The sequence below is a fragment of the Hibiscus syriacus genome, unplaced genomic scaffold (assembly GCF_006381635.1).
Source record: "Hibiscus syriacus cultivar Baekdansim isolate YM2019G1 unplaced genomic scaffold, ASM638163v2 tig00111273_pilon, whole genome shotgun sequence".
Taxonomy (NCBI): Eukaryota; Viridiplantae; Streptophyta; class Magnoliopsida; order Malvales; family Malvaceae; genus Hibiscus; species Hibiscus syriacus.
In genome coordinates, this window is record NW_024063040.1 from 2,077,383 (window position 1) to 2,088,815 (window position 11,433).

Sequence of the window (11,433 nt, forward strand, 5' to 3'; positions counted from 1 at the left end):
ATATCACATAAATATAATTATTCTTATTAAAAAACTTAAAAAAACAAAAAAAAAATATAATCGATGGACGACAACCAACATAAAAAATCGATACCGCCATTGGTTAAACAAAACTAAAGAAGAAAAAATTGGATTAACCAATAAAGTTAATATAAATTGTAAAAAAAAGGGAGAGAATGAAGAAAGCTGCTAGGATTTTTTAAGTGTTGATGATATATTTATATGTTACATGTATATATTATGTATAACATATCTTTCTAATTTTTTAATAATTTATAAATAACTATTTTATAACCTATTATATATATTCAATTTTAATTACCAAAAAAAATATTTTCACAATTATTTTTAAATTTATTATAATACTTTTAGTATTTTTAATATGTATGTTGTTTTTTTAGTAATTTGTTTTTATTTTTTAATATTTTAATATTTTTTTGAATGTTTGAATAATTTTATATTTATAATGTAAAATAACTTTTACTTAAAAAAATAAAACCTTGAACTTATTAAAAAAATCAGTTTGACCCTCGAATGAAATCAAAAAATCAATTTAGTCCATCTGTCATGTTATCAGTCATCATGAATTGCCACGTTAACACTCTGGACTACCACATCAGTACTGTGAACTGTCGCATCATCACCATAACGGTCAATGATAGAAAATGTTGGTCAAATAACCACATTGAATTTATTTTATGAGTTGGAAGACTACGTTGAGAGAAAAATAATTAACAAGCGTCGTTTTACTCACCAAAATAAATAAAATAAAACCTTTCGGACAGTAAAATAAATAGATTAAACTTAAGTAGAACAGTGGAAGAGGGTCATTCCACGAGGAGTTGCTGGAATTTCTGATTAATCTTTGTCTTGATTTCAATCTCAGAAACTGAAGTAAAAGTGAAATAAAACAAAGGGGGTTTGGCGTGATTTGATGAAAAGAATTAAAAGAAGTAAACGAGGCAAATAAAATTGAGAAGAACAATGTATCAAAAGAAGAGCAGTAAATAAAAATTGAAATGAAATAATAAAATTCAACAGTAGAAAAGTTGTCTCAAGCTAGTTTTGATTCGATTCTTTCGATCACGAAAATGTATTCCTTCGAAATTCACGTCGGTTACAGTCTATAAGGCTCAACCCATTGTAATTTGTTTTTATCTCATGTAACCGATCTTCCCAAGTCTATCTTTAAAATATGATTATTGAGTGGATTAACCACATCTATTACCTCAGATTAAAAATTGGAAAGGTCCGACTCGGATGTTATCTTGTCGAGAATCGATTTCGATCTCGTTTTCCCTTAGCAGATTGTCACTAAGCGTGTTCACAGGAAGTCGAAGTGCTACAAGCCGATCCTTCCTCCCTACGATTTTTTCAAACAACGTTCAAACCAACAAGCACTTTTTGATTTGAAAGAGTTTACCCTTAGCGGATTGCCAAACTCTTTTGCCCATAAAAAAATGAGAATGTATCCTGAAGGGACTTTATTGCTTTGCTCGAATCTCAGGATTGAAATCGATTCATTACTAGCTCTTTGGCACAAGAAAATTAACTAAGCATGATATTGATACCTAGCATGGTTTTGGAAAAATAAAAGTAAAAGAAATAAAGTAAAGGAAGAAAATGGTAACTTGAAAAAAACACTAGAGTAACAAAAATAAAAACAAGAAGATAACATATCATGTTTTAGCCTTACCCATAATGGTGTGTTTGGTTCACGGAATGTAAGATTACCAGTGAGAATAAAAGATTACCAGGAAATAGGATTACTGGGAATGTTGTATTTTGTGTTTGGTTGGTTTAGCAGGAATGTAAGATTATCGTGTTTGGTTAAAGGAATAAAAGATTATTAGAATGTATAATTGACCAAATTGTCCTTATTATATATTTGTATAATATTACAAATTATAAAATATTTATATATTTTCTTTAAAAAATTAAATTCATAATATTTATATAATTTTTTTTACAAAATTAAAAATATAAAAAAGGTTTAATGAAATGGTAAATTTTTTTTAACTCTTGAACTTCATATAAAATTTTAATTATAGATTTTTTTTTGTAAATCTAAAATAATTTAAGGATAAATTTGTAATTTAACCTTCGTAGAATTTTTATTATTCAATGACAGAAGAAGGATATTTTTGGAAAAAATAAAAATTTAAAGGCATTTTAGTCCAAAACGCCGGTAATGTTACAATACCTAAGGGAAGGGAGGTAATGACATTCCCGGTAATATACCCCAAAAAATCTTCTATTGGTAATAAAATATTATCGGGAATGAGATTCCCGGCCAACCAAACATGGGAATGTGGGATTCCCATCCCATGGGAATCCCACAATCTTTAACCAAACACCCCCTAAAGGTATTTATAGCCTTCCTAAAACTAAAGATAATAAAATAAAATAAAATCTAAGATAATAAAAGTGATAATTCAAATGTTTTGAAATTAAAATTCAACAAATCCAAATCCAAATCCTAACAGCTCCAACAAAAACGTGCTAACTAGATGTGCTTCTAGAGTCTTCCAGTGCCTTCCAACATTTTCTAGAACTTCCACATCAGCTCTGCATCGTGTCCAACATCATGTCCATGTCTCCATCTATGACTAGAAAATAAAAAAAGTTGCAGATCACATCCTTCTGCTGCCAATTCCGATTTTAGGTCTTCTGCACATGAAATAAACCAAATGCAAGTAATTAAGTAATGAAAAGCTGAAAGCAACAAGTGTCAATTATAAGAGCACATCAATTATAAGAGCATACTAAATAGATATAATTGTTAGATTCTTGGATTTCGTCTGGTAGATCACGTGAGTCTATCAACAATTTCATCCATACATTGTAATTGGTTCGAAGAATATGAACTTCTTGATAGCTTCGGTAGTGGAAGAGTCTATCTGAAGGTATTTAATTGGCATACGATCGATAGTTTCCGAAAATCATCTGCGCGTGAGATTAGACAAAGGAAAGAAGGGTCACTTGGGGGAAAACAAAACTCAGGGTTCGTTTGTGTTTCGTCTCCAACTTTGGTTGCTTTCCCATCGATGCTGGCTGCTGCACAATGCATGAAAAATGACCTTATTTACCATCTAACTTGAATTAACAAAACACATGAATGTTGGGTGTCAAAGAGACAACACTTACCATGGTGATGAAGTGGCACCTGGAGGCTTTGTGAAAGTAGGCAAAACATGGACAAGATAACAACAGGCATTAGACGTCCAACAACTCCAGAAGACAAGTTCTTAATATACACTGCAGAAATTTGATTACTTTAAGGAAAAACAACATAAAAGAGCATGCAAAGAAACAAAAAATATTTGGGGAGGAGATTTGTGGTGGGTTTTAGGGTATATTGTATAGTAATATATAAGGTTGGTGATGAAAGAGAGAGGAGGCATGTTGTTTTAAACGAACTCTATTGTTTCACTTCTTCCATATGCAATTCTCTTCCCTTCCGCAATGTCTCTCTTTAATGTTCCTATTGGTCACCCCTTATTCACCATTTATCGGTCAACTTTTGTAGTAAAAAATATCTGCATTTGGATGACTGATGGACATATAATGGTTTGATTTTGCAAGTATATTCATTTTTCTTTATGAAGTTGTTGTCCGAGAAATTCAAAGATAAACTCATATAGTATAAGGATTTTAAAAAGTTAAATCTATCATTTGGAGCAATCTTTATATATTTAATCTGTTGATTAATTAATATTAATCGGATGATTCTTTCAATTTAGTGATACGTATTCATAAATTTTTTTTACTTTTACCGTGAATATCACTCAATAAATTCACAACTAAATCCATGTTCTAATTTTAATCTCACACCCAGAAACCGTTATAATACCTACGTACTGTGGTAAATAAAGTCATCGTTCACACGTTTCAACATATCCGTGTCAATTGATTCAGTGGCTCACATAAAACGGTAGCGTACGATGATTGATGTGCACTGATCCATTTGTACATAACTGGCGTGCCCTATAAAATCACAATATACAATCGTAAAATCCCCAGTAAAAAGAAGATGATTCGAAAGAAAAATAACGAGTGCAACAGAGAAAGTGCAAATCGCAAAATCCCCAGATTTTCTTTCCATCCAAACGCATGTCTTCCTCTATGGTCTATCATCCCATCTGTTTCATCTGTATCTATTATAATTATTATCCTAAAATATTATCTCCTCCCTAATTTTCTCTCACTTTCCAGGAAGAAAAAAGAACACCTTTTGTAATCGTTCCCTAACAAAGGTATGTTTATCAGTTACATATATCTTATTTCAGCTCGCGAATTTTACAGGTTTTGACTTAGCTTATTTATTTTTCTTTAGCTATTGAAAGAATGATATCTGTTGTAAGCGAAGACGCTGAATTTGATAAAGAACCGGATAAAATAGAAGAGAAAGCTAGTGTTTCTACTGATGAAGATATTGATAGCCGAAACGAAGAAAGTAGATTGAATTTGGGAGTTTCTAATGAAGAAGGTAGGGTTTCTCCAATGGAACACGATTTTAGGGTTTCAGAGAATAATATATCTGAGTTTAGGGGGAGTTATGCTGATAGCGTAGGTAAGGTAATAGGCGGCGAATCTAGGGTTATTTGTGCAAATGATCGAGTGGATGAACAAGCTGAAATAGCAAATGATGAGAGTTATGGAATAGGGAATTCAGAGAAGGGTATTGGTTTGGACTATAAGTCCCTGTTATCCGAGTTTGGCGATTATGTAGCCAATGATAGAATTGGAGGAGGGGCTTCAAAGGCATTGAGTTATGGGTTTGAAGTGGGTGATATGGTTTGGGGAAAGGTGAAATCTCATCCGTGGTGGCCCGGTCATATATTTAATGAAGCCTTTGCATCTCCATCTGTACCTCACACGAGGAGGGAGGGGCATGTGTTGGTTGCTTTCTTTGGGGATAGTAGCTATGGTTGGTTCGATCCGGCTGAGCTTGTCCCTTTTGATCATAATTTTTTTGAGAAATCACAACAGACAAACTCAAGGACCTTTGTGAAGGCTGTGGAGGAGGCAATGGATGAGGCTAGTCGAAGGGGTGGTCTTGGTTTGACTTGTAAATGTAGGAACCCTTTTAATTTTCGTCCCACAAATGTCCAAGGGTACTTTGCAGTTGACGTGCCTGATTATGAACCAAATGGGATTTATTCAGTGAATCAGATTAGGAATGCAAGAAATAGTTTTAAGCCCAGTGAGACCCTCTCATTTTTGAAACAATTGGCATCAGCCCCTGTAGCTTATGACCAGCAAAGCATTGAGTTTTTGAGGAATAAGGCTACTGTTTCTTCTTTTCGGAAGGCTGTGTTTGAGGAATATGATGAGACATATGCACAAGCTTTTGGGGCGCATCCACCACGACCTTCCCACCAGGCTGTTAATGCTCCAGCACGAACTTCTAAGGAGGCACCACGAGGTACCTGTTTGCTCTTATTGATGAATCTTGGAAACTGTTTCGGGTTTTGATTTAATGGAATTCTTTGTGATATGTTCTGCCTTCTGTAGTTTCACATTAAATTCCAAATGATGTGTTGTTTTAGAACATATTATCGCTGCTCTCACTAGACTTTTGGCCAAAACAGTTGCAAGCCTCACATTGCTAAAACTGGTATTCTATTGCATTCAATTTATCATGGCTCGTAATTCATATTTTGGATTTCTGTAGTATGTCTTTAGATATAGCATTTTTTAATTGATTGATCCATGCTTATAGTCAGATGTGAGTTTCTGACTAGGGGTGCTTATCGACCGAGTTGATCGCGAGTTGGGTAGTGCTCGACTCGTGCTCGTTAAGAAAGCTCGTTGCTCGTTAAGAAAACTCGTTGCTCGTTAAGCTCGTTACTCGTTAAGCTCGTTACTCGTTAAGCTCGATGCTCATTGCTCGACTCATTGTTTGTTAAGCTCACCGAAATTTTTACCTTATTTTCTTAACTATAGGTAAAATCTACTAATACCATATAGAACTTAATATAAACATAAATTAGTAAATTTAATCAAAAAATTTATCAAAAGAGTGTATGAAGTAATTTTAAAGTCTAAACTCTAAAGTAGCAATCTACAAAAACATTAAAATAATAAATAAGGTTTGATTTTTGAGTGTGTGAAATATTTTTTTAAGATAACTACTAAAAAAATATATGAAAAAATTAACGAGTTGCTCGCGAACTTATCGAGTCGAGTTGGACTTTGCTCGACTCCACTCGTTAAGATCTCGAGTTCGAGTCGAGTCAACCCGAGTCTAGTTTTTACCGAGCTTTGACCGAGTCGCGATCGAACTGCTTACGAGCTGCTCAACTCATTAAGCACCCGCTCCACTCCTATTTCTGACAACTGTTTTTCACTGGAAGGGCCATGTTATAACACAGTAGTGATCTTGGCTCTTCAACAACTTATATTTGGATTTTTAGCTTTCTGATTTTTGTTTAGGTCTCTCATTTATACCCTTCTCATTAATGAACAATTCCCAGGAGTGACAAAAAGGTTGTGTATAAGTTTTGCAATACTTTATGGTTTTCCATCTATCAACTATCATTGTTGAGTATTACACAACACTGAAAGGATAGAAGAAGTCCTCGTGCCTTGCTGCCTCTTGATATCCTGAGATAATATTTACATGCATTCCTCTTGGTTACTGGTTTGGGCATTAACATTGTCATGTCTCTGTTCTTATGAGATTGTTACCTTCTTTGTTGCCATTTCCAGCTCCTTTGAGTGGGCCAATGGTGATTGCAGAAGCATTGGATGGTGGAAAGAGTTCTAAAAAACCCATAAAAGTTAAGGACCATTCAAAAAAAGACAGATACATATTCAAACGAAGAGACGAAGCAGCTAGTGCTACAATGCAATCTACTTACAGAGAGGGATCACCAACATTTGTGGCTGGGGATTATGTCCTACAGAAGAGGGATCCAGTTTCTCAAATTCCTGTAAAAAAAGAGCATACTGTTGTTGTGAGCAGGGATAGTGTAAGTTCAAGTGGAGATTTATCCGGAAATGCAATTGCGTCTGTAAACCAGACTTCATCAGCCAATGCTGTTGCTGAAGATGTAAAGCCGTCTTTGAATAAAATTGATGGTGGGCCGACATCTTCTCAGCACGAAGGTGATGTTATATTTGACCTGAAACCTGAGGGTGGAAAATTGTCCCCATTTAATGGAGTTGAGAAACATGATATGGATTCTACTGCAAAACTGGAAGGAGGCCAGGGAGTAGATCAAATTCAAGATGGTCTCACTGGTGGGCATCCTTTGGTTGATATAAAGCGCTCTGGTGGTATGAGTGATGAGGGTGGGTTGAAGAATGTTAAAAAACGAACTTCAGGAGATATAGGTGCTGAGAACTCTGCTTTGGTGGAGAAAAAGAAGAAGAAAAAGAAGAACGAGGCTGGATCAGAAACAAACTCTGATAATCATGGCGTGGAAAGGACTAGCCCAACAATTGTTAAGAGGTTCTTTTTACGTTACCGGTCACTTGTTTATCAGAAAAGCTTGGTTGTGTCGCCACCATCTGAGACAGATCCTGGTGAACCCCTTTCTGGTAAACCTCCTTTGGTTGGAACCTCTGACAACTATGGCAAGGAGAATGTTCGACACTCAACTCCAAAACCAGCAAGACCCCTTGCAGGACAGGATGATCCAACAAAAGCTGGACTGAAGCGTCTCCCATCTGATCGTCAAGAAGAAATTGCTGCAAAGAGGTTGAAAAAGATTACTAAGGTGAAATCATTAGCTGCAGAGAAGAAGGGCAATCTGAGAACTTCGGAAGCTCCAAAAGTTGAAGTTAAAGAAAAACCAACTGCAGGTCCCCCAGGAAGACCACTAAAAAAACCAGATTCTGCAAGGAAAATGGAGCCTCCACCTAGGGCTGTTGGGCCTACAATGCTGGTTATGAAGTTTCCTCCTGAAGTATCACTTCCATCAGTTGCACAACTAAAGGCAAGATTTGGACGCTTCGGCTCGTTAGATCAGTCAGCAATTCGTGTGTTTTATAAGTCGTCAACGTGTCGTGTTGTGTTCAGACACAAGATAGATGCACAGGCAGCTTATAGATATGTTAATGGAACTAATTCTCTATTTGGCAATGTGAATGTGAGATACCATCTTCGAAGTGTGGAAGCTCCTACAGCAGAAGCACTAGATTCTGATAAGGGACGAGGAGACACTACTACTGGTGAAACCATACCAGTCAAGGATTATGTAGTTGAACGATCAGTGTCGGTGCTTGCACAGCAGCCTATTCTGCAGCCAACAGTCCAGCTGAAGTCCTGCCTAAAGAAGCCAACAAGTGAAGAGGCGGGGCAGGCAACTGGCAGTAACGGCGGTAGGGTTGCAGCCCGTGTAAAATTCATGTTGGGTGGGGAAGAAACTAGTAGGGGAGATCAATTGTTGGTTGGTTATAGAAACAACTTCAACAACAATCCTGGTTTTGCCGATACTGCTGCACCTTCTGTTGCAATGGAATTTAATACTAAGAACTTTCAAAAGGTCATTCCTCAATCTTTGTCTTCATTTCCTGTTAATCCCCCCATTTCTCAATTCGAGAAAGCCCCCTCCGAAGTGGCTCCCAGAAATGCTCACAATCTTAATACACAAACCACCACCCCACCAGCTAGTACCACTAGCATGGATATTTCACAGCAGATGCTAAACCTTCTGACAAAGTGCAACGATGTCGTAACCAACGTAACGAGCATGTTGGGCTATGTGCCTTACCATCCTCTTTGAATAAACGAAAGTCAACCCAAATTAATGTTCGATAAAAATCAAAGAGCAGACGATGTATGGTTTTCCCCAATGCTGTCGCCAGGAAAGGCAGCAAATGAACCACAAATACCGTGGGGGTTTAAAGAGAGTGCAATCAAGAAAATAATCCATTTGTGGGTTATAAAGTTATAAATTCCCTTTTGTTGGAAGTGTATACATCCGGTGCAGTGCCCTGCGCTGTTTTTCCATAGCCTTTCTCCTCTGCCCCCATTGAAATGATTGTCTGTGTTTTGTTTTATGTTACGAGTAATGGATTAGTAAATGCCACTATCGTATTATAGTTTTATGAATTGGTGTATGGATTGGTGCATTACTTAGAAACAGATAGGGAAGAAGAGGAGATTATGTTTTATGAAACTATCTTTCAGGACAAAACCTATATTAATTGTAATTATCATTCATGACATTTTATGAAATTAAACTTATATTAGTATATAATATAGTTTTTAATTTAGTCTAGTAATAATGAAAATGATTTTACGAGTACATAGATTTTTGCTGTTTTTAAATGAGAAAATATCGAATAAAAAGGAATAGAAGGGATAGGTAATTAATTAATGATTTTATTTTAAACTAAACTAAAACTTATTTTAGATGAAAGTAGAAAAATAAATGTGTTGGACAAAAAACGCTGTACGAGGTAGAGTAAAGTTTGGTACATCTTCCTACTGCTGCCAGATGAGAGGTAATGAATTCATGATCTTTCCCACACATCAAAATTAAAGCAAATGAAAAACGTAAATAATAATACTCGAGTTCCAAACACCGAGATTCCTCATTCTGGATACGTTTATTTATTGCTAAATTAAGGTTTTAAAACCTAAAATTTACTTCATCAACAGAACCTGGAAGCTTATTCAGAATCAGAAAAACAATGGAAGATACTTCATCAACAACATCGCAAGCGCATGAAGTTATAAGGGCTCTTCTCACTCGAAACTGGGTTACACTTTCACGTCCCAGGGAAGAAGACGATGATAATGGACATGCTTCTCCAACAACGGATTATTCAGATCCACCAGCTGATCCTCCTTCCACCACTGCGACTGCAAGTCAATAATTGAGCTTTATATTTGAGGGGCACTGAGTGGTCTCCTTGAGATGCAAGTTATTGCAGTTTGAATTATGCAGGGAGTTCCGGTGATTGCTGCTCTCTTCGCTCCTAAAAGGCCAGGGTCAGGAGGAGGCAGCGGACCTCAGATTAATTAGCTTCGGCTTTGGAGATCGAGTGAGTTGATATATATATATATATATATATATATATATATATATATATATATATATATATATATATATATAATCAATCAATGAATAAATAATTTTTCTTATTTTATCCCTTAAAATCAACTTTTATTATAGGTTTATATATATATTTTTGAGTTTTTATAAGTTTTAAAATAAATATTTAGTCAATGAAGAAATGTTATATAGGTGATGTTTGTTTTTGCAAAGGTAAAAGGTCTTCAGTCTGCGGATCGTATCTGCAGGCATTTGTAGCAGAAGAGGTGGACTAAAAGTCTGCAGTCTGCAAGAATAAGACTATTTGCAGACTGCTAAAATAAACTGATTTTTTAAACTTAAAAGAGTTTTGCAATACTGAAATTTAAATAATTTTAGTTTTATAATACTGAAATTTAAATAATCCATACAACTACAATAATAATTTTTTTAAAATAAATAAATCTATATTTTAAAATAAATCAATCCATATTTTAAAATAAAATTTTCCATATTTTAAAATAAATCAATCTATATTTTGAAATAAAATTTTCTATATTTTAAAATAAATCAATCCATATTTTAAAATAAAATTTTTCATATTTTAAAATAAATCAAATCATATTTCAAAATAAATCAATCCATATTTTAAAATAATTTTTTTCATATTTTAAAATAAATCAATCCATATTTTAAAATAAATCAATCCACATTTTAAAATAAATTAATCCATATTTTTCCCGCAGACCTTTGAAGACATAAAAATATGTCTGCACCAAGAAGAACTCGTGCAGACGTTAGAATAGCTCATGTATTCTAAAAAACAAACGGTCTGCGAAGCCCAATGTCTGCGCGTGGTCTGCGCGGCGTAGACATAAGAGCTTTGCAGACCTTAAACAGTAAAAACAAACACCACCATAGTGTCGAAACTCACCAACTAGGCTTCAGGTTTTCATCAGGTGGAACAGAGAGTAATATTGTTAATGGAATCCAGGGGTGTAAAACAGACTTATTTGGACGAGTGTTTCAATGGGCAAGAGACCCAAAATGTTAATTTGGTTCAAGCAGTCGACCCTTTCAAAACCCCCAAGAGGTCCATGTCCATTGGCCTTTTACTTGTGTGAATAGAGCTTCCTTCAACAAATGGGATGCTTACCTTTTGCTTAAATTTAAAAGAAAATTCAAATCCACAACATAAACACCATTCATTTGTTTACTTCATCCACCCAATTTCTAACCAAAATACATAAACGAAGAAGAAACATGTCACCGTGTAGCATTTATTTATCAAGGAGATGTATTAAAGGTTTAAGTTTATACTTTTAATAAACTCAAATCAATAACCATATTCATACTTTTAATTGTATTAATTTGATATCTAAAATCATTGAATTAATATGTTTTATCATCGAACTCATTAAATTGTATTAATTTCGATCCA

The 11,433-nt window shown here is 34.8% G+C and overlaps 1 protein-coding gene across 2 annotated transcripts; it reads left to right on the forward strand.

Moving 5' to 3' along the window:
- The first annotated feature begins 4,027 nt into the window (after positions 1 to 4,027).
- LOC120157700 lies at positions 4,028 to 9,015 on the forward strand. 2 transcript variants are annotated; one of them, XM_039168758.1, is made up of 4 exons: positions 4,050 to 4,128; positions 4,216 to 4,256; positions 4,337 to 5,428; positions 6,715 to 9,015. In XM_039168758.1, exons 3-4 carry the CDS (start codon positions 4,348 to 4,350, stop codon positions 8,733 to 8,735), a joined length of 3,102 nt encoding a protein of 1,033 aa, XP_039024689.1. In that variant the 5' UTR covers positions 4,050 to 4,128; positions 4,216 to 4,256; positions 4,337 to 4,347; the 3' UTR covers positions 8,736 to 9,015. The 2 variants fall into 2 exon arrangements, with proteins under 2 accessions (XP_039024688.1, XP_039024689.1); XM_039168757.1 differs by having other exon boundaries at positions 4,028 to 4,256.
- Positions 9,016 to 11,433: the final 2,418 nt, after the last annotated feature.

Coding starts and splice junctions, on each gene's coding strand:
- LOC120157700 (XM_039168757.1), top strand. CDS start 4,348: ATGATATCTGTTGTAAGCGAAGACGCTGAATTTGATAAAGAACCGGAT. Junction 5,429..6,714: donor TTCTAAGGAGGCACCACGAG/GTACCTGTTTGC, acceptor TGCCATTTCCAG/CTCCTTTGAGTGGGCCAATG.